Here is a 23,853-nt window from a genome sequence, read left to right as displayed (position 1 = left end):
ATTTGAGAGCAAATTTCTAGATAGATAAGACATATACCTTTATGAGAGTTTGTATAGAGTCGGCAGAAGTTGTCGCTGAAAGGAAAGAAACTAGAAGTAAATCAGATAGCCAACGGTCCAATTTGTCGATGCTAACCTTGCCGTCATCCTTCACATATTTTTGCAATAATTCTATTACAATATTCCCCACAGATTGTATATCCGCCTTATAAGACTGTGTCTTTACCTAAGAAACGTATTCTTCGAGTCAACCTATAGCCTTTATCAATAGTAGCGTAAAAAAATTTCGGCACCTGACTCTTACCAATTTTAAGATTTCTATTTATGTCCATTAGGATACTAGAACTTTCTAGGGAGTTATGATATAAACCCCGAGAGATAATGAATGCAAGAACACTTAAAATCTGCGATATAGGTCAGAAAAGGAGGAATCGACGCAGGGTGGTTATCTCAACTTAAGCCAAAATCGCACACAGCTGGTCCTCATCAGGATGTTGTCGGTAAGCCATAATATGTCCAAGTGTCAGAGGATAAAAAAATCGGTAATTGTTAATGATCCATCTTTTGTAGCAAAGTATATTATTGCCGAGTTAATGTTATCGTGTTGAGTGAAAAAGATACGGTGAAGAAGCTCACTTAGCTTGTCTAGTTTATTACCAGAGAAGCTTGTGAGAAAATAAAGTTCCCCCGGCTTAGACTTGTCTACTACGACCGTTATTTCTCCGGCAAGATCGCACTTGTAGAGTTCTTTAAAGTAAGTCTAAGGTGATTCGGTCCGAGTATTTATTCCGGTCTTCTTATGGGCTTTTATTATACCCGCAAAGGTGTCATCATTGGGTGTTTTTTTTCGTTTTCTGGATGCTGGTGGGCTGTTGTCCCGCTTTGGTTCGCGTGCTACTCCACCGTGATTCTGTTCCAAATGAATTCTCTTTGTGCCCGTGGGTAAATCTTAGTCATTTTCATGTTGTCCAATACTTTTATCCCGAGGAATATCGAAATGGGTGATTCTTTTTTTTCTCGCCCTGAGGCATCTTGGTAGCTTTGGAAGGACGATCTCTGTTGTTTATGGGGGGTGGAACAAAAAAAAAGAAGAGAAGGCAATAGGAGAACACCAATATACGCGTCACTGGTTCGTGAATATGAGAAGAGGGCTGGGATAGAATAAAAGTTAGTCTTTATGCAAGATCGAGGCGCAGAGGGACAGAACGCCAAGAAATTAATCTATTGTTTCTGCGACCCTAGAAATGAATTCCTACTAGTTTGAGAGCTTAGTTTACAACCCCACGTAGTACCATTTTGCTGTTCCGAATGTATGATTAAATTTTCCCATTTTCGTTTACTCTGAAATCAGTGTTATAGGCCCGTTATTAAAAGTGCCTGCTTGAAAAATCATCTTATAAGTAAACAAACAAACCTTAGAGGGTTCTAAGAAATTCCGTGATGCGGCGCGTATTGTTTACCGAAGACGAAATCAAATAGTCGAACAAGCGAAGACTTAAATACCAAGGTACTGCTCGAGTGAAGATTTCGGAAATTGAGTTTGGGGCATCAAAATCTCAGTGGGTAGATGAAAAGAATGTGCAAAGACTATGCGATGTTTTTCGCAAAAGTCGCTGTCGTCGTTTCGATCTCTCCAATTACATACCTGCAACTGTGTCCCGGGAGGCTCTGGCGGAAGCACTGAATAGAGCTGATATTCCCACTCGCTCGCTTCTCTTGAGCTCCGGAAGGGATATACCTTTCTTATCCTTCTTAAAGGGTCAAATACAAGGCCTCTATGGGCGACACCGCTTACGTACAGGGTATAAGGTACTGGCACCTGCTGAACGATGGTGGACCGTCGATTTATATCTCCATGGTAAGTATGTTCAATAAAGTTATCGTCTTGATGTTGACCTCTTCGGTAGATATTAGTAACGCTCTTAGAACTTCAATCGTCGAAGAGTATTCAAATAAGAAACTTCCACAGATGGCGAAATATACAGAAAGTTACGTCAATATGAAAGTGAAGGTAAAGAATTGCTTCGTCAGAAGTGGCTTACACGGTTATCTGATTGTAAGCGTAAGCGGCTGAAGCAGCTAAGCAAAGATGCAAATGCCCAGCTGCGCCATGGATTTGATCGGTTACTTGCCATTCCGGGTCTCTGGCTTGATGGAATGAGAATCAGCAAACTCCATAGGGCTATTGCTGTAACCTCAATAGAGGCAAGCTTACATACTTAATGATCAAGTCAACCTTAACTAATTACATCTCCAGGAAATACTGACCTATCTTGACTACATTTTCGACACGTATCTGTCATTTGTGAGCAGCAGGCATAATGCACTAAAGCGAGTAGGACCTTAAACAGTTTTATTTTTACAGTTAAAGTCTCCTGGAAACTGCGAGGAAGATGCGGACGAAGTCAAGGGGCACGTGCTAAGCGGTAGAATTTTCTCTTCGTTCAAAGAATCGGAACGCAAGGAAATCTGGGAAAATATACAAAAATTTGATGGGATCATCCCATCCTTGTATACTTTTTAGAAGGATTTCGACTTTTTTAAACGCTGCGCACATTGTATTAAGCGCTTATTTGGTGGTCCTGATGATAGTATCTGGAACACGATGAAGCATCATTTTATGGCTACTGATAATCAAATTTGCTCCATCCAAACAGCTGAATTTTCGTTCCGATCACTGTGCACTAGCTCTTCCGATAGGCTAGATCTAGGATACCGACAGCTATGGCTATATGCTATACGTCATTACATGGCCATCCCTCTACCTGCAAAAAATGATGAGGATCTTCTGGTAAAGCCAGATCGCGGGAAGCTTGATGAGAGAGCTCTTTACGAAATGGCTAAACTTGCCCAGAGACTTGGTTTTGGTTCGAAGGAGATAGATACCCTTCTTAAAAAGTCCCCAGACCGCCTGATAGCTCGTAATGCTTTGCTCCAAGCTCGACAACTTGACTATTTCCAATACGATCCAACCCAATTTGAGACCCTTATTGATCGCGTTTCTGCATGTTTTTCCTTCGCTGCTGAATATAGGAAGCCGGAGTCTGAGCTTCTAGCTGATATCGATGTCTCTCCACGTGCTAGATGCGGGTTTCCTCAGAATATCTCTCATCTCTTTCTTAATGAGATGCACTTGAAGACTCCATTCTCTCCTGTTACAACGCTCTTCGTACGGCGTTGTTTTTACTTCGCTTTCTTTGGGAGACGCTCGCTTCCTGATCGAGGATCTTCAAAGTCAGGGACTGTGCCACCAAGAAATACTTCTCCTTTATCAGCCGATGAAGATGAATCAATGGGGTCCCCTGAGCCAGCCGACAATACATCAGAAGAATCACCTAGGAAAGGACGTTCAATCCACGAGAACTTTGTGACCCGAAAACTCTTAGAGGGACAAAGAGTCTCATTTGTCAAAGCAGATACGATATCCGACCAGGACATAGGAGGTGAGAGCCCGCTAGCAGATGACTCAATTGTCTCATTAAGTTATGATGAGCCTGACGTAAGCTCAGACAGCCTATTGATCGATCCCTTAGTGTTGCGACCTTCGCAGAACTCTGTTACAGACTCAATTGATGGAAACCATTCAGATTACTCCAACCAGCCATCAACGCCTAACAAAAGCGAGTCGGAATACGAGAATCAAGGCCAGGCTAATCCAGACCTTACCAGGGAGTACTCCCCCTCTATCTACTCTACCAGGAGGAGGACAAGTACCGGGAACGAAGAGGTTGGAATACCAGGCCGAATTTCTCCGGACTTAGCAAGATATACTCAAGAGAGGGAAAGAATCGATAAAGACTGGGAACGAGAAAGGCTGGAGCAGGAACCTGGCATAAGCGTTCCAAAGCACATTGAAGTCCCTCAATCATTGAACAGTTCAGAAGGTCCCACTTTTCCTGAAAGTCTTAGTCACCCATACGACACTAGCAAAAGTAATTCATCTAGCCCGGCCCCTTATGTCGAGCCGGAGATGGTGGATCAGCCGGCAGGTAGCTTATCTGAAGGGCTGCATATGCATGCTCAGCCGAAGTCGATCGAATTTCATTTCTGGTCCTTTGAGCGCGGAGAGTGGCAAGTGGTAAATTCTCTTTGGGTCAATCCCTCGGACACGTCGCATGTAGAAAGCATTACCAAGAAGTATATGAGGAAAGAATTCTCAATCTATGATAGGTTTTTGAATAGTCACAGCCCCAAAACATGTTTTGCAGCAGGCGTTGCGGATGGGAATAATACAGTATTTGTCCTTTCAAAAGAAGAAGAGGATAAACTTGTGGCCAAGGGTAAGATGAAGAGAAACAAAATCATCATGTTAATGCCTGCGGATCGGGATCAGTCAGAAAGAGCAACAAAGCGGGCTCGTGTGATTGATTCCTAGAGCAGATTCCTGCACAAAAAAGGCTTCTTGGAACATCTATTGTTTGAAGAGTATATGAAATATATGAGCACAGTCTTAGGATTTCCTTTAGATCAAGAGCCCATTCTCAGGAATTCAATTGTCTTATGCACAGTATCTTGGAAAACCACTTTCAAGATCAAGCTCTAAAAATCGGCCTCTTGAGAATAACTTAGTCTTGAGAGGAAATCATTTCCAAGAATACAATGCTCTTAAGAATGGAACATTCCTGGGAATAACATATTCCTGAGAAAGAAAAGGTCTTGAGAATGAAAAGGTCTTGAGAACGAAAATGTTCTTGAGAATGAAAAATTCTTGAGAATGAGTTCTTCAGAGTTAAAGGTTCCTGAAAATTGCGTCTTGTACTACTGTTGCCCTCAGGAGTGATTTCTTGTGTTAGAATAGGACCCCAGTCTACGGATTTCCTAGAAACTTCGCTATGGAAGCTAGCACGACTCCAATATGAATTACAAATTTCGACGTAGGTCAAACTCCTAAAGAATTATGTTGTCTACGATATGGCCTTGAATCAAGAGAGATCAGTTGTTTCATTTAAGATGAACAGCAAGCGTGGTATAGTATTTCCGGGAATCAGTGTCACCCCTTTCATTGTTTCCCAGACCCCAAATGCCGAGCTAGGCCTTGGTAAGAGATAGATAAAAAAGTGACTTTCCCGTTTTTTATTACAATGAGGCATTCAGTTCATTACTGCTCATAATATTGTATATCCACATAAATAAGACGACGCTATATTAGGAACCATAAATTACAGGAATTCCGGGTGGAACTCAAGTTGGCGCATATTGCAATCTCGTGTCTTACTGGTAATAATCATGTAATTTATAGTACATCCCCAAAACAAATGAGTGTGAAACTGGCTCCAAACATAGTATATCTTGGCATTTAGGGTCTGGAAACAATGAAAGAGTGTGAGGGGTGACACCGATTTCCGTAAATACTGTGAGATGGCAGCTTGTTTAAAAAATTCATATTTCTCAGTACTCAGGTCATCGATATTTGAGTTCATGTTAGTACGTTGGACTGTGCTAGGGCTGCGACCATGTTTTAGGTGCCAAAGGGCCTAGCTGGAGTCGCTGTGGAGCAGCCTCACTGGATCTGGGGTCGCAAGAATTAGAGCACCAAAACAACGTCGCAAGCCCCACTCATTATATCCAGCTCCGCAGGTCGGAGGTAGCGTACCCTCCATATAAATACCCCGAGTACTGCGCTTGTAAGTGAAGCATTCCACATAATAGCGAAAATGCATTATTCTGTCTGTCTCGTTCTTACTAGCCTCTATGCAAGCATCGCACTTGGCGGTGTTCTCCAGATTGAAGACTTTTCTGGCGAATGCGTGGTGTGGTCTCGTGATAATCATGGATGTACAGGATATTCTGCATCATTCGGCCAGCTCAATGGAAGCGATTGCTCAAGTAAGTGATAACTGCATAGTCTGCTTGGAAATCCCTAACAGTCATAGAATTGAGCGAGGTGATTGATGGTAGCCGCAAAACATTTTCTGTGCTCAATGTTGGAGCCTGCGATACCGCATGGATTCGTGTGAACCAGAATGACCTTGTTACTTTCTTCAACCAGGCTGGTGACGAGTCCGAATGTACTCTGAGCGATGGACTAAATGTTGGTAGCTGGTGTAGTGCTACTGATATTGAGCTTGCAACTTCCACAAGCGCTTCATCATCCTCTCCTACCAGCTCTACCAGCTCTACCAGCTCTACCACCGGCTTTGCTACAAGCTCTGTAAATAACTCTATTAGCGCCCCATCGGCCTCAGCCTCTATCTCTGGTTGCCCCGTACTTTAAAGATGGGAGCTGGGAGAGTAAGAGCTAAGTTTCCACAAAACTCTTATAGAGTAGTTTTTTTGCTGTGCTTTGGGTCTGAGTCTTTTTTATTCGATTTGATTGGCTTTAAATTTAATCTCTGAGTTTTGTGCTATTAGTAATGAGATTTGGCTTCGCGATCATGAAATCAGTATCCCTATCAATCCTGGCGCCAGTGAAATATGGTGTGGTCAGGTATAATCAAAAAATATTATTAGGAACTATAGTGTGCCATGATATATTAAAGGCCGCTGTTACCTTCCATATCTAGATGTCACGAACATAGAGTTACTTGCTAGCCTACTTATATCCTATATTTAAACCAAAAGGGTAAATTCGTTATATTATCAGGGCTTCAACCAGCTTTTGTAAGTTTCTTATATGGAAACAATAGTAGTAAGGGTTGAGGATTCTACACTGCAAGTTTGAAGGAAGTGCTCGTACTGGAAGTCAGACTGAGGATATATGAATTGAGCAATACAAAAGATATCATATTCTACTTAATTTGGATCTCCTTTTGACTTTAATTCAAATAATCTGCCCTTTAACCTCTCTTCGTCAGAAAATGAAAAAGGGTTTCAACTGATGAATAAATTCCCAAAAAGATGAATATAAACTCTGCCATCTAGATCCTTGAGTGACTCATTCACAAGTTGACATTCGTCACAGGAGAGCCAGAAGTCCCACTGCGAGCGCGCCCATGAAGTATACCGATTAAAGTAAGTCTGATCTCTCTTCTTCAGCACTACTTGGAGTTGATCGTTGTGTGAGAAATGCCCGCCTTTATCTCTGCAAAGCCTACATAGCGTAAAGATGTTGATACGCCTCTTTGCTGGAAGAAAGAATGACAAAGCAGCGGCCAGACGCGAGCCTGGATCGTACGATTGTATGGTAATATTACATCGCTGGTAATCACTTTCCATATAGGAGACACATGACCAGGTAAGGGTTCCTTTTATAATTGGATAAAGTTCGAAACAATTGTTTAATAGGAAGCGCGAATATTGATCTCAGGATAGAAGTAGGTTGCCAATTCTTTCTAATAAGAACAAAACTTGTGAAAGGAACGCCCAGTGAGAATTTGAAATTTTATCAATAATGCTGGTCAATTTAAGTCAATTGTCACTGCCGTGTAATTCAGAGGTAGAATCACCAAAGAATGATCACCTAGAAAGGACTTTGATGTCATCCGCCTGCGACAGGGTTTCCGGTCTGTGACCATATCTTAGTCTCACTAAGAATTTCCCTACTCAACCTATCAACATCATTAATACCACCCATAACCCACTCACCCGCACGTTACAGACCTACCTATAACAAATATCAGGGACTGGATCTAGTTTAGCCATCTTAAAAATTCACCCCTTTGATCACAATTACCTACCGTAAGTTAATTGGACTGTGAAATTACTTCTCTATAATAAAGTTTATATCTCTAGTCTGCCTATGTAATTTCTAACCTACCTTCTTGATCTTGATGAATACCATTCCAACCATCATGACTCCTAGTTTGTTTTGTATTAAGTCTAAGCTTTCATAGATATACAGTATCTTTTGTAAAGGAATTGAAGGCACATACTAGAAATATACTCATAAGATCTTCTAGTTACTTGACCCTTGTGGGTCACCTAGAAATGACTTGGATGTGATGATATCGAAGATAGATCGAGGATGGATCGGTGAAACTAATTTTGATCCTCCCTTTATTATTTTACCTTCAAGCTAGATCATGCGCAGATATGTAATGCAATAACTGAGCCTACTTATTAAATTTTGGTACATACAGAAAACATTTTTACTCGTAGAATCTTTATCATATAATCAAACAAAGGCACAGGTTCACCACAAAGGCAATTACCTAAGTGACAGGAGATGTATTGCTGGCCAATCCAGATTACTCTTTTTCATCCTCAATCTGGTTTGCACCAAAATGTGTGAATTCTTGTATGAGGTTTTCCATGTCCGTACACGTGTCTTCTTCGAAGGCGTTCATCGTGGTCTGCTCGTGGTGAATCTCCGACGCAGGATGCATAGGACCCAACAGGGATTCGGGATTATCCTGGGGAAGCTATTCAAGATTGAACTCCGTATCATGCTGCCACTTTCGTTTTCGATTCACACAGTTGGAACGCGTTTCTTCAATTGTGTGTGTATCAAAAAAGTGGCGGCAGAGACCTAATGTGTCCTTATAATCCATACTTTGGCAGTACGGATGTGGGCAGAAGAAGACTGTTGAGCTAAGTAGTGCATGAAGACGATCATCTATATGTTTGAGGAGTGTAGACTTGACCAGCCATTGCTGAAATCTTTCGTCTGGTTTCTTCTTCGTGTCTCCTAGGCAGAAGGGACAGAATCCAGGGGCGACAAGTGTATATCGGAAGGTCAGAAGGCCGCATCGAGGGTGTAAGTTATCAAGATGGCTCTGGCAATGAGTCTGCCAGTCTGCCTCATTGCAGCATAATTCCGCACACAGATAGCAGAACTGGACGAATCGACGCTGGACACGCCTGCCACGGTAAATGATATGTGGCAAACTTCCATCATTTGTTCGGATCATTATCGGCCATATTATTACATGATACACCTAGATTTTCTTGTGTACACTTGCAGGAAATTTTTTGGTGAAATTTGTAGTCCAAGAAGATTGAAATGACACCGAGCTAAACTGGATCTCCCCCACGATTGGGACCAGCCGGCCTATCGGCTCCATTAAATCCTTCGGCGTCTCCTCTAGCAACTGGCAGCACGCGTTTGACAGATCCCACAGGCACTGATACCTCCATAGTACGCGCCGACGAGTTTCGTGGGTAACTTGAAGGATGTCGAGGAGAATGCGTTGGTAGATGTACTAGTCCGAGTCGATTAATGGCTTGGGCTTTGTCAAGACCAAAACAAAACCATAACATATACCGCGGTCTATGAGGCGCAAAAAAAGGCACAGAACACCCATGGACACTCCATCAATCAATCCTTAACTGAGTACGATAAATCACACACACTAATGGAGGTATCTTATTGGAAAGTTGTACAATGAACCCTAGACATGGTCGGCAGTAAGACCTCGGGTGCCAGTGTATATCCTAAAATAATTAAAACTGCAATCTTCAAAGCCCCGGAGGTGTATACATGATGACGGTACGTAACGTACATAAGCGAAAACAACACCTGCCACAGTCGCTCGGGCGGTAAATACCCAGGACGGCCGTCTCCACTACACTATCCGCCTATCTACCCTGTACACAAAAGCGACTTGTGTCGTCGAAAAAATCTTTGGATCCTTCGGGAGGCCCTATATCATCGAAGTTATGAGCATCAACGGACTTGTCACGGATATCCGTCATGTTATGTTGTCATGTGGTGGCTGATGGTGAAACGGGGACTCGGCGCGGTCCGCGTATATACGGATTCTGAACACGTCGCAGATGAAAGATTCAATCTCTGAAACAATCATCGCATCCATGGATGCAAACAGCGCCTTCATAAACTTGAATTACCAGAAAATGACTGTCGCCGTCCCCGCCGCTAAGCACACCTTCGCTGATCGGGCGGCTGCCAATAACTTCAACGATGCCCAGATCCTCAATTCCAACAACCACTCTGGTGCCGATATTCCAGAGAAGTCCGATGTTGTCGTCACCGGCGGTGGTATCAATGGATTGATCTGCGCCATACATGCTGCCAAGTATCAGCCGGGAAACCTCAGCATCTCGCTGATCGAAAAAGCATGTAAGCCTGGCTACAAGATCGGCGAGAGTACACTGCCGCTATTTTCCCTGTGGTGCAAGATGCATGGCCTCACAGCGGAGTATCTTCTGCGGCTGTTCGGTCTGAAAGACGGACTGGCCTTCTACTTCCTCGACAGCGAGAACCAAGGGGAGTACTCGGAATTCTGCAGCAATGGCACTCCAGGGCTCTTCCTCAGTGGATTTCAGGTTGAGCGAAGCATTAGTGAGCTTCTTCTCACGCTGCTGGCTCAGCGAAAGGGAGTCGACGTCTACCACGGCCGCCAGGTTGATTTCAATGCCAGTTCCATTACCGGTAGACCTGGCCGCAACAAGATCTCCATCAACCCTGGCAAGTACGACGGAAAGCCAGCCAGTAGTATCAATTCCTCGCTACTGGTTGACGCCACTGGTCGTTTCCGCCAGCTTGCATCCAAGAAGGCCCCAATGCACCGTTTCCAGGGCTGGAACTACGATTCCTTTTGGGAATATTTCACTACCCCCGCAGATGAGAGCAAAATTCCTCTCCGTCACTATGAGGGTGACCACACCAACCATTTATGCTTTCCCGAGGGCTGGGCCTGGGTTATTAAGCTTCCTTCATAGGAAGGCAGTTCTACTGCCAACCTCATGGATATGATCTCGTACCTGCTGGACTGTGCCGAAGCCGGTGTTCCTGGAGATCAGATTCCAAGCTCAATGGAGCTCGCCTGCATGTTCAACCTCAAATTCAAATGGGTCACTAGCATTGGGTTTGCTGTGCGCAATGACGTAAAGTACCCCAACGACATGTCTGTGTACGGCACACGCGAAGCCGAGCGCAAGTTTAATTACTTTGTCCAGAAGTACGACATTATCAAAAAGTTTATGAAAAACTTTGATCTGATCGAGAACCTCTATGGCCCCGGAACGACCTGGTTCATTCGCGAGTCCCTCGCCTACAAATCGCCTGTCGTCTCCGGTCCTGGTTGGCTCGCTATTGGCGACGCCTGTGGCTTCACCAATCCGCTTTACTCGCCGGGTATCACGGTGGCTATGTCAACATCAACTTACGCTGCTGAACTCACACATCAGGCTTTGAATCAAGCCAGAACCGAGACCGATGATGAGGTCGCTGAGCGCAGTATTCGCCAGACCCTGTCACCTTATGATGACTTTTTCCGCCGCCTCTACCCATCCTTGAACCAAATGAACAAGTTCAACTATGTCTGTTTCCGCGATCCCCGTCTAGGGCCTCAAGTTTCTTGCCTCTGGCAGCTCCTTGCCGGAATTGGCATTCCAGACTGGCAGCTCATCCGTCAGGAATATAACCTGACCATGAAGACCTACGTGCCCCACTCCATTAACTGGGCTTGGGGATCCATGACACCAGAGTATGACTCAGTGGCGCGTCGAACTCTCGATCTCCTGGCTCCAATTCCACTAGAGGAAACCATCCCAGATAACATTGTTCGCGAGGTGATCGAGCTGTCTAATTCCGCCAAAACAGTCGCAGTCGGCTCTGATCGCTTCAACATCCGCTGGGATGGTCTTCTTCGCTATTATGACATCTACCTGAACTATCACCCTGATGAGCCCTTCAAGGATACATTCTCTCGTCAATGCGGTAAGTGTGGTACCTGGGTTCACTGCCGTCCAGACTGGCGCCTCTGTTACAGTTGTGGCGAGGCTCGCTCTGAGGAGGATGCTGCTATCATTTGGAACCCTCATCTCGAGGTTGATGGAGTCAAGGCTCTGGTATACGCATCCGATGCGAAGCCTGCGGCACGAGCGGGAGACCACTGCTGAAACGATTTCGACGTTGTATTTCACGGCCTCGACCCCGGTGCGCGTTTAGAATAGTAGAAGTATATAGTATGTTGGCAAGTTGAAGGTAAATCCATTAATGTCTATTTTTTCTTCTGTGGTTGATTTATGTAAATTTCATGCCAGTGAGAGTGTATATTGTTCTGCTCTCCGAAGACTATGTTCAAGCTGATTGAATATCCATGGTAGCGGCCAACTAAAAAAAGAAAACGAAAATTATGTCTCCTTTCACATACCTTGCACATGTAATCCTAACTTATACCTTGCCAATAAAGAAGTCTCATGCATTGTTTCCAACAATGATAAGACAGTATTGACATGCCACTGCAAGGCGCTAACCTTCTGTTCACTTACACTAGCGGAACCTGCCCAGCTGTTCTTGAAGCCACTCGAAAAAGCGAAGGAATTCTGGCCACGACCTACGGGCTGATCGGGCCTTGTAAATATTCCATTGACGGATCGGAATTCATGCAGCAACACCTGCCCAACCAATGCGGCCACAGATGCGGGTTGTAAAGTACGACGCAAACTTCCCGTACTGGGTTGATTGTCACCCTCGAAGGCATCAGGCATACGATCTATGATATCCGCCCCGCTTCTGAGGCGGCGACACAGAGCCAGAACAAGAATGCATGCGTCCATACAGGCATCCAGACACATAGTTCGTAATGGAGCTGCAGTTGAGGGCTCATGCAGCAGGTAAAACGTCTCGTGGCGTAGTATTTTGAATCGTATTAGCTCGAGGTCGAGGCTAAGTTGCATCTTCTGGACATTTGTGGCGTGACGAGCTGAGTGTTTGATGCTTTCTCTAGCCAGCCATACTCCTTCGTTGGATGAAGGGCTATTTACCCTTTCGGGAGGAGGACTTGTGCTTCCGAGTAGCTCGTAGAACCTTAGGTTGTGGTTAAAGGTATCCAGCTCGGCGCAGAGAGCCGCCGCCTGAGATGGTGATACGGGCCCTGTTCGTAGAATACAATCCTCTGCGCGTCGTGCCAGATGTGCTAGTCCGAGTGAGTACTCAAGATAATGGCGCGTCTGTTGGCGACGTTCTAGGTCCGTATCATTGCTATCATCGGCCACTGGTGCTGGTGATGATAGAACTGGAAGCATTTCGGGACGTATGAAGTAGCTACCGTGGTGATATATGCCTGAGGATGACCAATCCATGATACAGAGTGTGGACCATAACTGCCAGCGCAGTTCGCTTTCTGCAGGTGAAATGTCAGGACTGTTGGCTGAATCCAAGGACACGTCTATTGCTGACGAGATAGCATCAAGATGAATTTTGAGATATTCAGAGGGAGCAGCAAAACATCGCGCTGTCAGAAGAAGGAGAATCTTGATGGAAACAATTTCAAGCTGGGTTGAAGGTGTTTGTGAGGAAGACATATTGTTTGAATTCAGGTCAAGAGTGTTGTAAATGTTGGAAATTGGTGATGGTGTTGTAACTAATGATGATGTAGTGGGAATTGTGTCTGCATCAGCTGGCACAATGAGCATTCGTGCTTTTCGCGACAAGTCACGAATCAAAGCATCAACTCCGTTGTTCTCAATTCCTAACTGTTTTATCTTCGCTACATCCAGGTCCACAGCGGCGAGGCTGGCGCATGCTAGGATACGGGATATTTTTATTCGAAAGGCCTCACAGGTTTGGCTCATATCAAATGCTTGACGACTTTTCTCCACTTCTTCAACATCAGCGATTAGTTGATGAACATCGATAAAACCTGTGAGTGACGCGAAAGATGAGATCTAATGCTATCAGCAAATACTCTTTTCAGAACAAACTGGGAAGGACGAACATAATGTGAAACTAAGCCCCAGAGGAGTGGGCTCGCAGGGAGCAAAGCCGTCAACTCAAATGAGGTCCATTGATGCGGATCTAATAACTGGGACCCTTGATGGCTATTGGGATCAAAGGAGAGATCACCATATGAATAGGATCGTGGTTCGGGCGTCATTGAGGCGGGATCTACCACATGCATGATCTCTGTGCTCCTGCCAGCAAAGTTCTCCATCATATTCGAGTTAAGGAGCTTGAGCTCCTGGACTTCTTTGCTCAAATTTACAATCATTCCAAGAAGGGTTTCAAGACTTTCACAATGGTGCCGCCTGCTTTTTCATCAGAATTAAGTCTCGGAATTGTAAAATAATAAAGGAGCACATACTCCGGTCTCTGCCCTTCTTCCCACGTACATCGAGCTCCCTCACCGCGTGACTGGCATGCTCCGCATGGATCGAATCGATCGCATTTGAGCTTGCGCCGTCGGCACGCATGACAGCTGAAGATTTTCTTATCCTTGGTTTTCTTTGGTCTAGAAGGGGTTGAAGTATTCATATCGAGATTGGAAATTTGATTTGGCTCAAGGGAGGAAATGATACAGGGATTGCCTGCATATGTGGTTTAATGATTTGAGAGGTAAACTGAACAACTATCCAGAGGTTATTATCTGTCATGTTTTTGAGGAATGGGAAAACTTGATCGAACACAGGATAACTGCGAGAGCTGAGAATTTTCTGCCCAAGCCTGGACCCATCAGAAGGCCTTATTGAGGCTAATTAGCCTCGAACGCCGCCCCAAAATGAAGACTTGGATATTTTCAACGTTACAGTCGCAGCAGTGGATATGTTTAGACAGCTTATGTGGATCAGGGGCCAAATGGGGCCAAATGGTGGGTATAAGCCAATGGCTGGAGCCTACATGTGTGCGTGTATCAAAAATTCCGAATGCTTGTAATATTAAAACTTTGAAGCATGAAGCTGTCGAGCCATGAGAGAATGACTGCATCGGTGCTGCCGATACGTCGGCCATTCTTCTATTTAGCCGCCGATGCCAACCTGAAATCGACCAAGAAAAAAAGAGACAGAAAAGTCGAGAAGTTGCTTCAGGAGGAGGCACAAAGAACTAATGAGACATCTGGATTGCGGCGAAATCGTGCTTCAGGTGGAGGCACAAAGAACTAATGAGACATCTGGATCGCGGCGAAATCGGAATTCCTCGGAAAATGTTGAAATGCAAGAAATCTCCGGGGCTGTGCTACTATATGCTCTCAACACAAGCTGGAAAAAAGCTGGAAAAAAAGCTGGAAATAAGGATCAAGAACATGATTGTACCTACTATTTAACCAAAGACTCTTATTGAGGAACACCTGCGGTCTCAGATTTCGCTCCTCCCTTTTACCTCTTTTCCAGCATTGTTTTCCGACTCAACCTCCAGGCCCCGGGGGCTCTAATAATTATGCCAAGGGAATCATGCCTCCTAGTACGTAATTTCGTTTGCTCCGGTTGACGTGGGCAAGTTTTTTAGTACCCCCGGGCGGTCGGTCAAGCCCTATAGGCTCGAGGGATTATGATCCTAATGAATTCCGTCAGGGTCAAATTTGAATCTACTACTGTATGTACTGTTCCTATTAAGGCTAGTGTTGCGGCCACGAGAAGTAATGTGGCAAGTGCCCCACTTACTGTGGATGACAAATTATATTAAGTGCGAGACTTATAACTACTCCGTACCGTTCCGAGCCTTGCCCGAACGATTTTTAGCCTCTTGGCTGTGTTAGTTGGCGTAATCCTCGGGGCCGAGGTCTGGAACGTGATCGTAAAACATAGATTCAATGAAGCATAAGGTTCAGGAAATCTATAGGTACTACATCCAACTTGCAATTGTTCAGACCCGGAAATTAGTAATTTAGCCCTAAAGGACTTCTCTAAATTCGCCTATTTATGCCTGAGTTTTGCCAAGCAGAAAATTTATAAGACAAAAATACAATTCCATTCACGGTATTTTAACTTCACTGTGTAAAGTCCATCCACATATACGTCAAATAGTCAAATAGACATTTCAAACCATCTTGTAAATCGTTGTCTGATTCTCTAGTTGGGGAATGTGACTTATAAGATGAAGAACTTAGCAAACTTGAAGTTCAGATTGTGATCTGGGAATTGAGTTAGCTCTTAAGGTTGTGGCGTCCGGGACGCCCGTATTGGTTACGTATGTTGCATGTCATGTGACCAGCTGGCCCGGGTTCCAATACGGAATTCTTCGGCAGAAAAGTGCACCCAGTTGACTTACTTTACTTCAAGGTTCTGACACCTCCAGATTCATTGAAATAAAAACTTACCCAGTACTTCAGTTTTCCTGACTGCATTCGTGTGGAGTATATCCGTGTTACTTGTTATCTTTTCCTCCGATTCGAGAGTACCGAGTGAGTAGATTGATAACATTGAGATCTGTGCAACGAAAGATACATTACCTTGGACCTCGTAAGATCGGCGATCTAATGTGGATTCGGCCCGCAGCCAACGTCGAACCCGGTTCGACGAGAATCTCAGGCGGGGCTGGATGTTAAAAAGTACCAATACCAATACCAATACGAAGTGATACGACATACCTAGTCAAATCTGGCTAGCATGTGAATTAGTGGTCACTTCGGAATCAGCCCGCTCTCTTACAACGTGATCAACAACCGAACACTTTTGGGGGCCGAAGCGAATCAGTACACCCACTATGCGACATCCAACTCTTCATCTTACATCCCATCCAACATGAGCCCGAAAAAGCTCACCTTATCCTGTTCAAGATGTCGCGCCTCGAAGCTGAAATGCGATCGCAATGAGCCTTGTGTGAGTTTACGAGTCTCACAGGAATACCAAACTCATTCTTTCTAGCTGGAATGCGTCAAACGCGACTGTGCCCACCTATGTACGAAGGATGTGCGGCAACCGAGAGCCAAACGAAGCAAGACCCAGCCTACAGAGCAGAGCCCTAGCCAAACGTCGCCAGAAGAAGAAGCTCCCGAGGTTGAGGAAACAGCGCAGATCTTGGAGCAGTTTGTGGATGTCGTTCCGCTCCCTTCATCGGATGTGGCACCTGACATCGCCAATCGGTACTGGGAAAGCCAAGATCCGCAGCGACAGAACGAAAAGCTTAGCTTAATTCGAGATGCGATTCAAGCTCTGCCAGAATGGGATGTTGTCCAAGTCCTCTACGAGGTTTTTGCTACACGTTGTCAAGGACCGCTGGGAAATGTGGTACATACGCCAAGCTTCATGAAGCAAGCCGACCAATTGCGCCACTGCTTGAGTATGGCCTCCCCGGATACCGCCATTATCAGTATATTTTCTATGGAGTCGCTTGCTGGTTTGCTTCTTGCGGTGCTGCTCTCCTTGAAGCCCATTTATCTAGTCTAACCATTTGCTGATTATTTTCACGCAGCTCGTGCTCGGACTCGCCTTTCATCCAACACCGTCCATTTTGGGAGTCCAGCTTACTCCGCTGACTTTCCGTGTGGAACAGTTGCGCGCCTCCGATGAGCCTGCGACATGGCGGTCCCTTGGTGTGCGTTGTCTTCAGGGCGGTCTTTCCCTCTTTTGTGGCTCTATCCCCGGCTTACAAGCTGCTATTATGCTGCTCCTTTTGGACACAAAAGAGAGCTCTTTAGAGCTTGATTCTATATTGGTTACTGCCATTTCGGGTGCGCGTAAGCTTGGATTACATCGCTTGGGTAATCCTATTTTCGATGTCTCGTCTTCTTTATTCTGCGCATGTACAACTGTTGACCCCCCCTCATATTCGCACCGAGATTGCAATTCGTATTTGGTAGGGATCCTTATCACCTTTTTTAGCTCAGACAAAGTACTTACTAATTACTAGGTGGACTCTTCTTATGCGAGACTGGTCGCGTGGACAAGCTCTGGGCTATTATACCATCCGCCCCTCAAATTATAATACCCGCATACCATTGCACATAAATGATGAAGATCTACTCAAGGTGTATCATGATGGCAAGATTCCCGAGCGCCCTCGGTCTGAGTTTACTATGCTCTCCTACACCGTACACGCTTTGGAACTCTCCATCATCGTGCGAGAATTAATCGATCTTGGGGAGGTTGCAAACCAAGCTTCAAGTTCTCAGCGACGTCAACATTTGAATAAAACGTATGAAAAGTACGTGACAAGCTTACCATCCTATTTCAGATTGGGGAGCACTGTCGGACTCACAGCCATGGGTGGTCCTATGGCTGCCATCCCTGTCCAGCGATTCATGTTAAATCAACAACTGTGGAGTTTACTCCTTCGCCTGCACCGTGCTACTCTTTCCACTCCCATAGGCCGGGCGTCATGCCAGCAGCTAGCTCATAACATTATCAACACGCAAACTCAGATTCAAGCTCGATGCACGGTTTGTAGCTCATTATGTACGAACGAAACAAACCTGTTCAATGCGGCCGTTGTGCTGGTATTGGATCTACTATTTGATTCCCCATCAACCGAGGCTGAGCGCTTAAGTGCCCAACTTGGTCGACTTATGACGCGAGATCACATCCAAGAAGCCATTGAATTGCTACGTACCCAAGCTTCATCTGATATCAATAGCTCAGTCTCGCGTAGTGTTGTGGCCCTCGAGGCATTGATGAAGTTGGAATCTGACTCAGGCGATGGGACCAAGCACAATACGGCATCGAAGCAGAAGCTTTCCCTCCGCCACCAGGTAGTGGAGATCCTGAAAGACTTAAACTTTCAAACCACCTCAACAAACTCACCAATTGCGGCGTCGTCAACCGCTGGCAACGGCTTGTTGACCCCGTCAATACCTGTTGCAAAGGGTTTCTCCGATCTTGGATTAATGCCCATCCTCTCTGATGGCCTGAGTCTGAACATATGGGACTTTTTGGACTTCCAGCTACCAGAAGATGTAAGGAAGGGGAACTCACCTAAGGAGGGAGATATTTACGAGAATTTGAGCTTTACCAGCACATTATATCCAAGCCAGAGCAGTGGCCTTTCAGGGACTCACATGACGCATGAATCTCCGTCCTGTTTCGGTAGTGGGAGCGAAACTGCGCTGAACCCTGCAATCACACCTTCAAGCGCCGATGCTTTTGCGGCTGCGAACTTTTTTGACTCTCTAGAGAATGAGGACTTCTGGTGAGACAGCAGTTATATTCAGACTCGAAAAGCTCACGAAATGGAGTCTACCAATATGATTCCTGCTTTTGGCGGACTGAATTGCTGTAGGGCTGACTGAAAAAATGACGTACTTCATCAGACCACCAGTTTGAGAAAAAAAAGATCTGTCATGAAAATGAACATCGGCACTTGCACTATATGGACTGTTCAAGAACCTACATATAAACTTTAGGACAAGGACCTCACAATCACATCTCCTCTCTGATTTTCCTATATTTTGGCTATTTGGAGCCATCTCGGCTCTTCAACCGCCAAGTGATTAGTATTCTTATAGGTATTTCAACCCCTCCCCCCAAATGAAGCTCGTAGCTTAACGATCCACAATCAACGCTCTTTGCATCTTCTCACTCGCAATCACCTCCACCCTGTAAGAGACACGTGGCTTATATAGCTCTCGACCGTGCCTATAGAAAGTCCTCTCCTTATGCTTCTCCATACAAATTTTCTCTTCGTAAGCTCTGTTCTAGTAAATTCTCACGCCCCCTCTAAGCACTAGGCAAATCCACGAACGGATCATCAGCAGGATCCGAGTGCCAGCGATACTCTAGATCAAAAGCATTCATATGAGTGAACTTTAAAGCCTTCTCCTGATTGTAGCCAGGAATAGGCGTCGACTCTCCATGGAGACCGACCTCCTGTGCCTCTGCTTGACGATCTTCAGGCGCCACATACGTATTTGCAATGAAAGCGAATCCTGCATCAATGCCAGCCGTCACGCCTGATGCAGTGAGGAACTTCCCATCTTGGACCCACCTGGCACGCTTCTGCCACTTCACGGCTTGGTCTGCAGGGTACGAGTGCGATCAGTATTATAGTTTTTTTTTCACGGGCTGTATGCATAAGGGAATTGAACTCACACTTGGGAGTAGCCTCATCATAGAGACGCTTATTAGTCGTAGCCTGGCGGCCATCCAGGCGGCCAGTAGCAGCAAGGAGAATTGACCCAGTGCACACGGTGAATATATTGGCAGCGCGATCAACTAGCTGACCGATCTGATTCAAAAGTATCGGGTCCAAGACTAGTGGCATCATGCCGCAGCCGCCCGGGATGAAAACAGTGTCGAAAGTGCGGTCTTCACGCAGGGCATCGGTTAGTGAAATAGTTCCTACAATGCCGAGTCCATTCTCCATAGATGTTTTTATGCCCCGAGATGAGGTAACGATGTGGAGGTTGACGAAGTCAACACTGTAATAGTCGCTTCGTGGGATGATTGCGCCAAGCGGGCCAAAGAGATCCAGCGCCTCGAACTCGTTAAATACGAGTGATAAGATACGGTGTTGGGTAGGCATTCTTTTTTTGCTCGCTGTGCACAGAGTTGTAAGGAATGAGGTGAGTTAAATTTCATATTCGGATGGCCAGTTTTTATGCCTAATGTGCGATCCAAATGTGAAACTCCGTGGAGTTTCATTGGGCTTCTAGCGGAGTTTCGCTCATTCCGAGACGCCGACCTCGGGATCATTTGGCAAGCTAAAACCAGCCACCCGAACGGATTGACCCGGCGCTATTGTTCCCTTTTTCACCTATACTCGCCTGACTTTGACTCGCCTTCCGAGAGAGAAAAAAAACACGACTGAGTGGCGATCAGATACATTTCAACAGCAATGGGCAAAGACATCGACACTAAATGGGTACAATGGCTCGCCAGTCGCAAGAATCGAGGTACTTCGCTGCCCGCAACCCCCCCTTCGTGATTCAAACACTCTGGAATCTCGCAGTACAGCCACTAGCTATTTTACTTTGGTTTCCGCAACTCCAGATGAGCAACAAACACATCGCCAGGGCTGGCTACACACACCTTCTCCATCAATGGACTCCTCATGGGTGACTTGGCTCTTCCACAAGAAGCAAGCCTCGAAGTACCGGATGACTGAAAATGGAGAGGTCGATTTGAATAAGCAGACTACTTTGTCAGAGCTGCAATTGATAAATACGGCTCCTGCATCTGTTTCAAGGCTTGAATCCCTCTGTTTCCCTTTCCACGCGTTTATGAACGCCGAAAGCCTTCCCGCGGTTTCCAATGAGCCTTCAGTTGATTTACACACCGGTATGGATTTGGATTTCGATTTAGAGTATGCGGTTGAAATTATGGATTACTGAGTTGGTTGAAGAATCTTTTTTAGGGTGCAGTGAAGCTTAAGATGCCTGTAGCGTCCACAGAGCGTCATCTTGGTTCTCTATGGGGATTTTCTGCCCGGAATAGCATTTTGAACCAGACCATGGTAGTATGTCCATCGGTGCCTGGACTGATTTTACGACGAGGGATGCTACCTTTAATCTGTTGGAGACTACGAAGGGGGGCAAAAAAATGTGACGACGGAAATGTGGAAGAGGGAAGACTACAGGCTGCGTGAGAGCTATCTACACAGAGGTCACTGGTCCCAACTACTACAGGCCCTCTTGCAGCTCACTTTCAAGCTCAGGTTTACATAAATAATTAGATCCCTCAGGCTGGCATACTTAGAAAAGGTTGACGTTCCCGCCTGGGCAATAATGGTGTGAGGCCTACCTAGGCAGTAATTGCCAATCTCTTATGTAGAACGGGAAACTGGCAACTGGGGGAGTATTTCGTATCTTAAGCAAAAAGAAATTCGCATTTTTATAAAGAAATATCTCAAGTAGTAAATTATTTTTCATCTCGCATCGCAAAAAAAAGCCAGGATCCATCAGTTGCCACGGAGAACCCTCAAGAAAGAGGGACTCAGATGAACAGGAAGAACACTACGATGATCACAAACCATAACATCACCGGCCTGCCAGCGGTGCAAAACACGAAGACGAAGATCGTCTAATGCAGCTGCTGCCTCAACAAACGGCACAAGAGCATCATCATCCTCCCTCTCAGCAGGAATCTGCACGAAATAAGACGCGACAGCCGAGACTGAAGCAACCCCTTCATGCAGAAGGCTCAGCGACAATCCACGCCCAGCTATACGCTGGAACTCCTCGCCAGTTTTGGCGGTATAATGCATGGAGTCTAAGCCTTCGAACAGAATTGGGGTCTGGACCTGAGCTAGCTCGGCAACCCTGTCCAGCCGCATTCTTGTCATTGGCAGGTTGCGTGGGACACGAACCTTCAGCCCAAATGGATAAAGCGGATGCAGCTCAGGCTGGTTGTTATTTTCGAGCACGCTGTACATGGGGACATCGGCGCATAGGAACTGTAGTCCCAGATCATCCTGGCAGATTCGATAGGTTGCTCCATCGGTAGCCATACTGGGCTTACGTCCCAGACTAACAGACGACTGTTCTGCCCCTAGACAGGGGGTGTTGTGCCACGGTGTCACCGGGAAGCTACTATATTGCTCGTGAGGCAGTAAAGCCACGGAGAGCTTGTTCGTGTTGTCACTCGCGTGAATGGAAAGACGAACATGCGGGGCAGATGCAGTCGCGACGAGGGCTGAGAAAACATGGCCACGCTCGATCATGGCACGTGCTACCACCGCAGAGTGCTTTTTGATAGCGCTCTTGCTCATCTTCTTCTCCCGGTAGAAAACTGCCAAATCAGACATCAAAAACTTGATATATCCACGATACGTGAGAGTAGCATTGTTATCCATCTCTCGGGGCTTCTCTCCGGAACAATTTTTGAACAGACGGGCTTTCAGAACATCGATGTGGGAAACGTATTCTTTCTCGCTAACGGGCACGCTCAGTGCACCATCGACAAGTTCGAATATATCTGCGAAGCGGATATGGCGTAGGCACAGTCTGTCCACGATTCTTTGCAGACCCTCGGTGTACCGGTATGTTTCCTCGTTAGATACACCGAGCAGGTCATTGTAACAGCAGCCATCACTGACGATAGTGATCTGGGCACCTGTTGGATAGATCTGAGTGATTCTGGCACCGAGCGAGTTCAGATGTTCGAGAGATAAGCGCTCGCCAACGTCTGGGTTCGGCCCTAGAACTTTTTCTTCGTGGTTTGGGCTTTTGAATGGGTATGCGGGTATCACAAAGTTGATTTCCTCGTTATTTGAGATAAAACACCGCAACTTCTCCAGAAGTCGGGGCTTATATACCTCTTCATAGCGGTCATCGGATCCGCGGATGCGATATGAGGCTATGATCTCTGAAATGCGGTCGACGAGTGCCTCTCGGCTTTGGTGGGCATTTGCTTGGGTCACGAATTCTACTATAGGTGATGCTTGAATGACTGGAAGAGTTGTCTCGACAAGGCGAGTCTCGATGGGAGAGGGTTTGAAAGCTGTGAATGCGTTGGACAACATGTTTATGGCTGGAGTCATTGATGACTGGAATAAAGTTGAATCACCGGAACTTGAAGGTACAATGTAGGTCTCAAAGTCTGTTAAGCGGGAGAATGAATCTATTTCAACTGTCAAGACTGGAATTAGCCCCCGTTTCCATGGAGAAAGCTTTCTAACCGTATATAATTATATTTTTTTTCTCTAATATTTTACACTAGTATGGAGATTGTATGGATTCGACATCTATGACTAGAAATCCTTCTGTAAGACACATACATCATTTCAGAAATCTCGAATTTTCTTACGAAGGAAGTAAATCCTGGAAGTCAAGTGCTTCTATGTAAATTTCACGGAAAAAATTTAGTTTTTCAGGGAGCCTCCCCCCCCCCACAAGGTTTGATAACTACCTCTTCTGCTCGCACGTGGAATTATGACAAGAGAAATAGTGCCATTACTGTTATTCTGTCCGTTCTCTGCAGACCTCAGCGTCAGTGATTCAGCTCCGCTTAAATCCGACTGAATGGTTCATTTGACTGTAAGAAAGGTTGCCTATGTGCTTCAAAATTTTCACCTGTTAGCCATAGCCAACTCCGTTGTCGTCCGCGGTTTCCGTTTCCTGTCTATTTATAGTTACCCATGGCCAGTTCCTAGCTCGATAGCAAAGATACGTAGATCGGGGCCAAGGCACCATTCCAGTCCCTTATTGAGCTACATTACTTGGTAATTTTGGAAGGGGAGCTAAATGGCCTCCCGACGACATATGGAGCGCTCCTCATCCAGATATCCCGTCATTCAAGACAACTTGAATTTTTGATATTCGGCCCTGGAGGCATCTTCTACAAATCTTATCGCTGTAATCAACAATGTTCAAGTTCTAGGTCCAACTATTTTAAAAGGGCTCCAGATATCCTTACCCTCAA

The 23,853-nt window shown here is 45.6% G+C and overlaps 8 protein-coding genes across 8 annotated transcripts; 5 read left to right on the top strand and 3 right to left on the bottom strand.

Annotated features, from left to right (window-relative positions):
- Positions 1-2,605: 2,605 nt before the first annotated feature.
- N7483_010750 (uncharacterized protein) lies at positions 2,606-4,375 on the top strand (the record flags this gene model as incomplete). Its single annotated transcript, XM_057094177.1, has 1 exon — positions 2,606-4,375. One exon carries the CDS (start codon positions 2,606-2,608, stop codon positions 4,373-4,375), a length of 1,770 nt encoding a protein of 589 aa, XP_056940148.1.
- Positions 4,376-5,654: 1,279 nt separating this feature from the next.
- Positions 5,655-6,151, top strand: N7483_010749 (uncharacterized protein; the record flags this gene model as incomplete). Its single annotated transcript, XM_057094176.1, has 2 exons — positions 5,655-5,826; positions 5,868-6,151. Coding segments are annotated over 2 exons (456 nt in total), but the record flags the coding sequence as incomplete, so codon positions are not given.
- A 3,581-nt stretch (positions 6,152-9,732) lies between these two features.
- On the top strand, positions 9,733-11,742 carry N7483_010748 (uncharacterized protein; the record flags this gene model as incomplete). The annotated part of the gene is made up of 2 exons (XM_057094175.1): positions 9,733-10,539; positions 10,561-11,742. The coding sequence occupies 2 exons, from the start codon at positions 9,733-9,735 to the stop codon at positions 11,740-11,742; spliced, it is 1,989 nt and encodes a 662-aa protein (XP_056940146.1).
- Positions 11,743-11,988: 246 nt separating this feature from the next.
- Positions 11,989-14,098, bottom strand: N7483_010747 (C6 finger domain protein; the record flags this gene model as incomplete). The annotated part of the gene is made up of 3 exons (XM_057094174.1): positions 11,989-13,512; positions 13,533-13,872; positions 13,929-14,098. The coding sequence occupies 3 exons, from the start codon at positions 14,096-14,098 to the stop codon at positions 11,989-11,991; spliced, it is 2,034 nt and encodes a 677-aa protein (XP_056940145.1).
- Positions 14,099-16,302: 2,204 nt separating this feature from the next.
- N7483_010746 (putative C6 transcription factor) lies at positions 16,303-18,689 on the top strand (the record flags this gene model as incomplete). Its single annotated transcript, XM_057094173.1, has 4 exons — positions 16,303-16,380; positions 16,426-16,911; positions 16,973-17,349; positions 17,411-18,689. 4 exons carry the CDS (start codon positions 16,303-16,305, stop codon positions 18,687-18,689), a joined length of 2,220 nt encoding a protein of 739 aa, XP_056940144.1.
- A 523-nt stretch (positions 18,690-19,212) lies between these two features.
- On the bottom strand, positions 19,213-20,017 carry N7483_010745 (uncharacterized protein; the record flags this gene model as incomplete). The annotated part of the gene is made up of 2 exons (XM_057094172.1): positions 19,213-19,511; positions 19,585-20,017. The coding sequence occupies 2 exons, from the start codon at positions 20,015-20,017 to the stop codon at positions 19,213-19,215; spliced, it is 732 nt and encodes a 243-aa protein (XP_056940143.1).
- Positions 20,018-20,329: 312 nt separating this feature from the next.
- Positions 20,330-20,825, top strand: N7483_010744 (uncharacterized protein; the record flags this gene model as incomplete). Its single annotated transcript, XM_057094171.1, has 2 exons — positions 20,330-20,387; positions 20,449-20,825. The coding sequence occupies 2 exons, from the start codon at positions 20,330-20,332 to the stop codon at positions 20,823-20,825; spliced, it is 435 nt and encodes a 144-aa protein (XP_056940142.1).
- A 566-nt stretch (positions 20,826-21,391) lies between these two features.
- On the bottom strand, positions 21,392-22,972 carry N7483_010743 (isocyanide synthase family protein; the record flags this gene model as incomplete). Its single annotated transcript, XM_057094170.1, has 1 exon — positions 21,392-22,972. The coding sequence occupies one exon, from the start codon at positions 22,970-22,972 to the stop codon at positions 21,392-21,394; it is 1,581 nt and encodes a 526-aa protein (XP_056940141.1).
- Between the last annotated feature and the right edge of the window lie 881 nt (positions 22,973-23,853).

This window comes from Penicillium malachiteum (assembly GCF_028827825.1).
Source record: "Penicillium malachiteum strain IBT 17515 chromosome Unknown utg000005l:1.0-9002435.0:326005.0-9005861.0, whole genome shotgun sequence".
NCBI classification, from domain to species: domain Eukaryota; kingdom Fungi; phylum Ascomycota; class Eurotiomycetes; order Eurotiales; family Aspergillaceae; genus Penicillium; species Penicillium malachiteum.
This window is presented reverse-complemented; position numbering and strand designations above follow the sequence as displayed.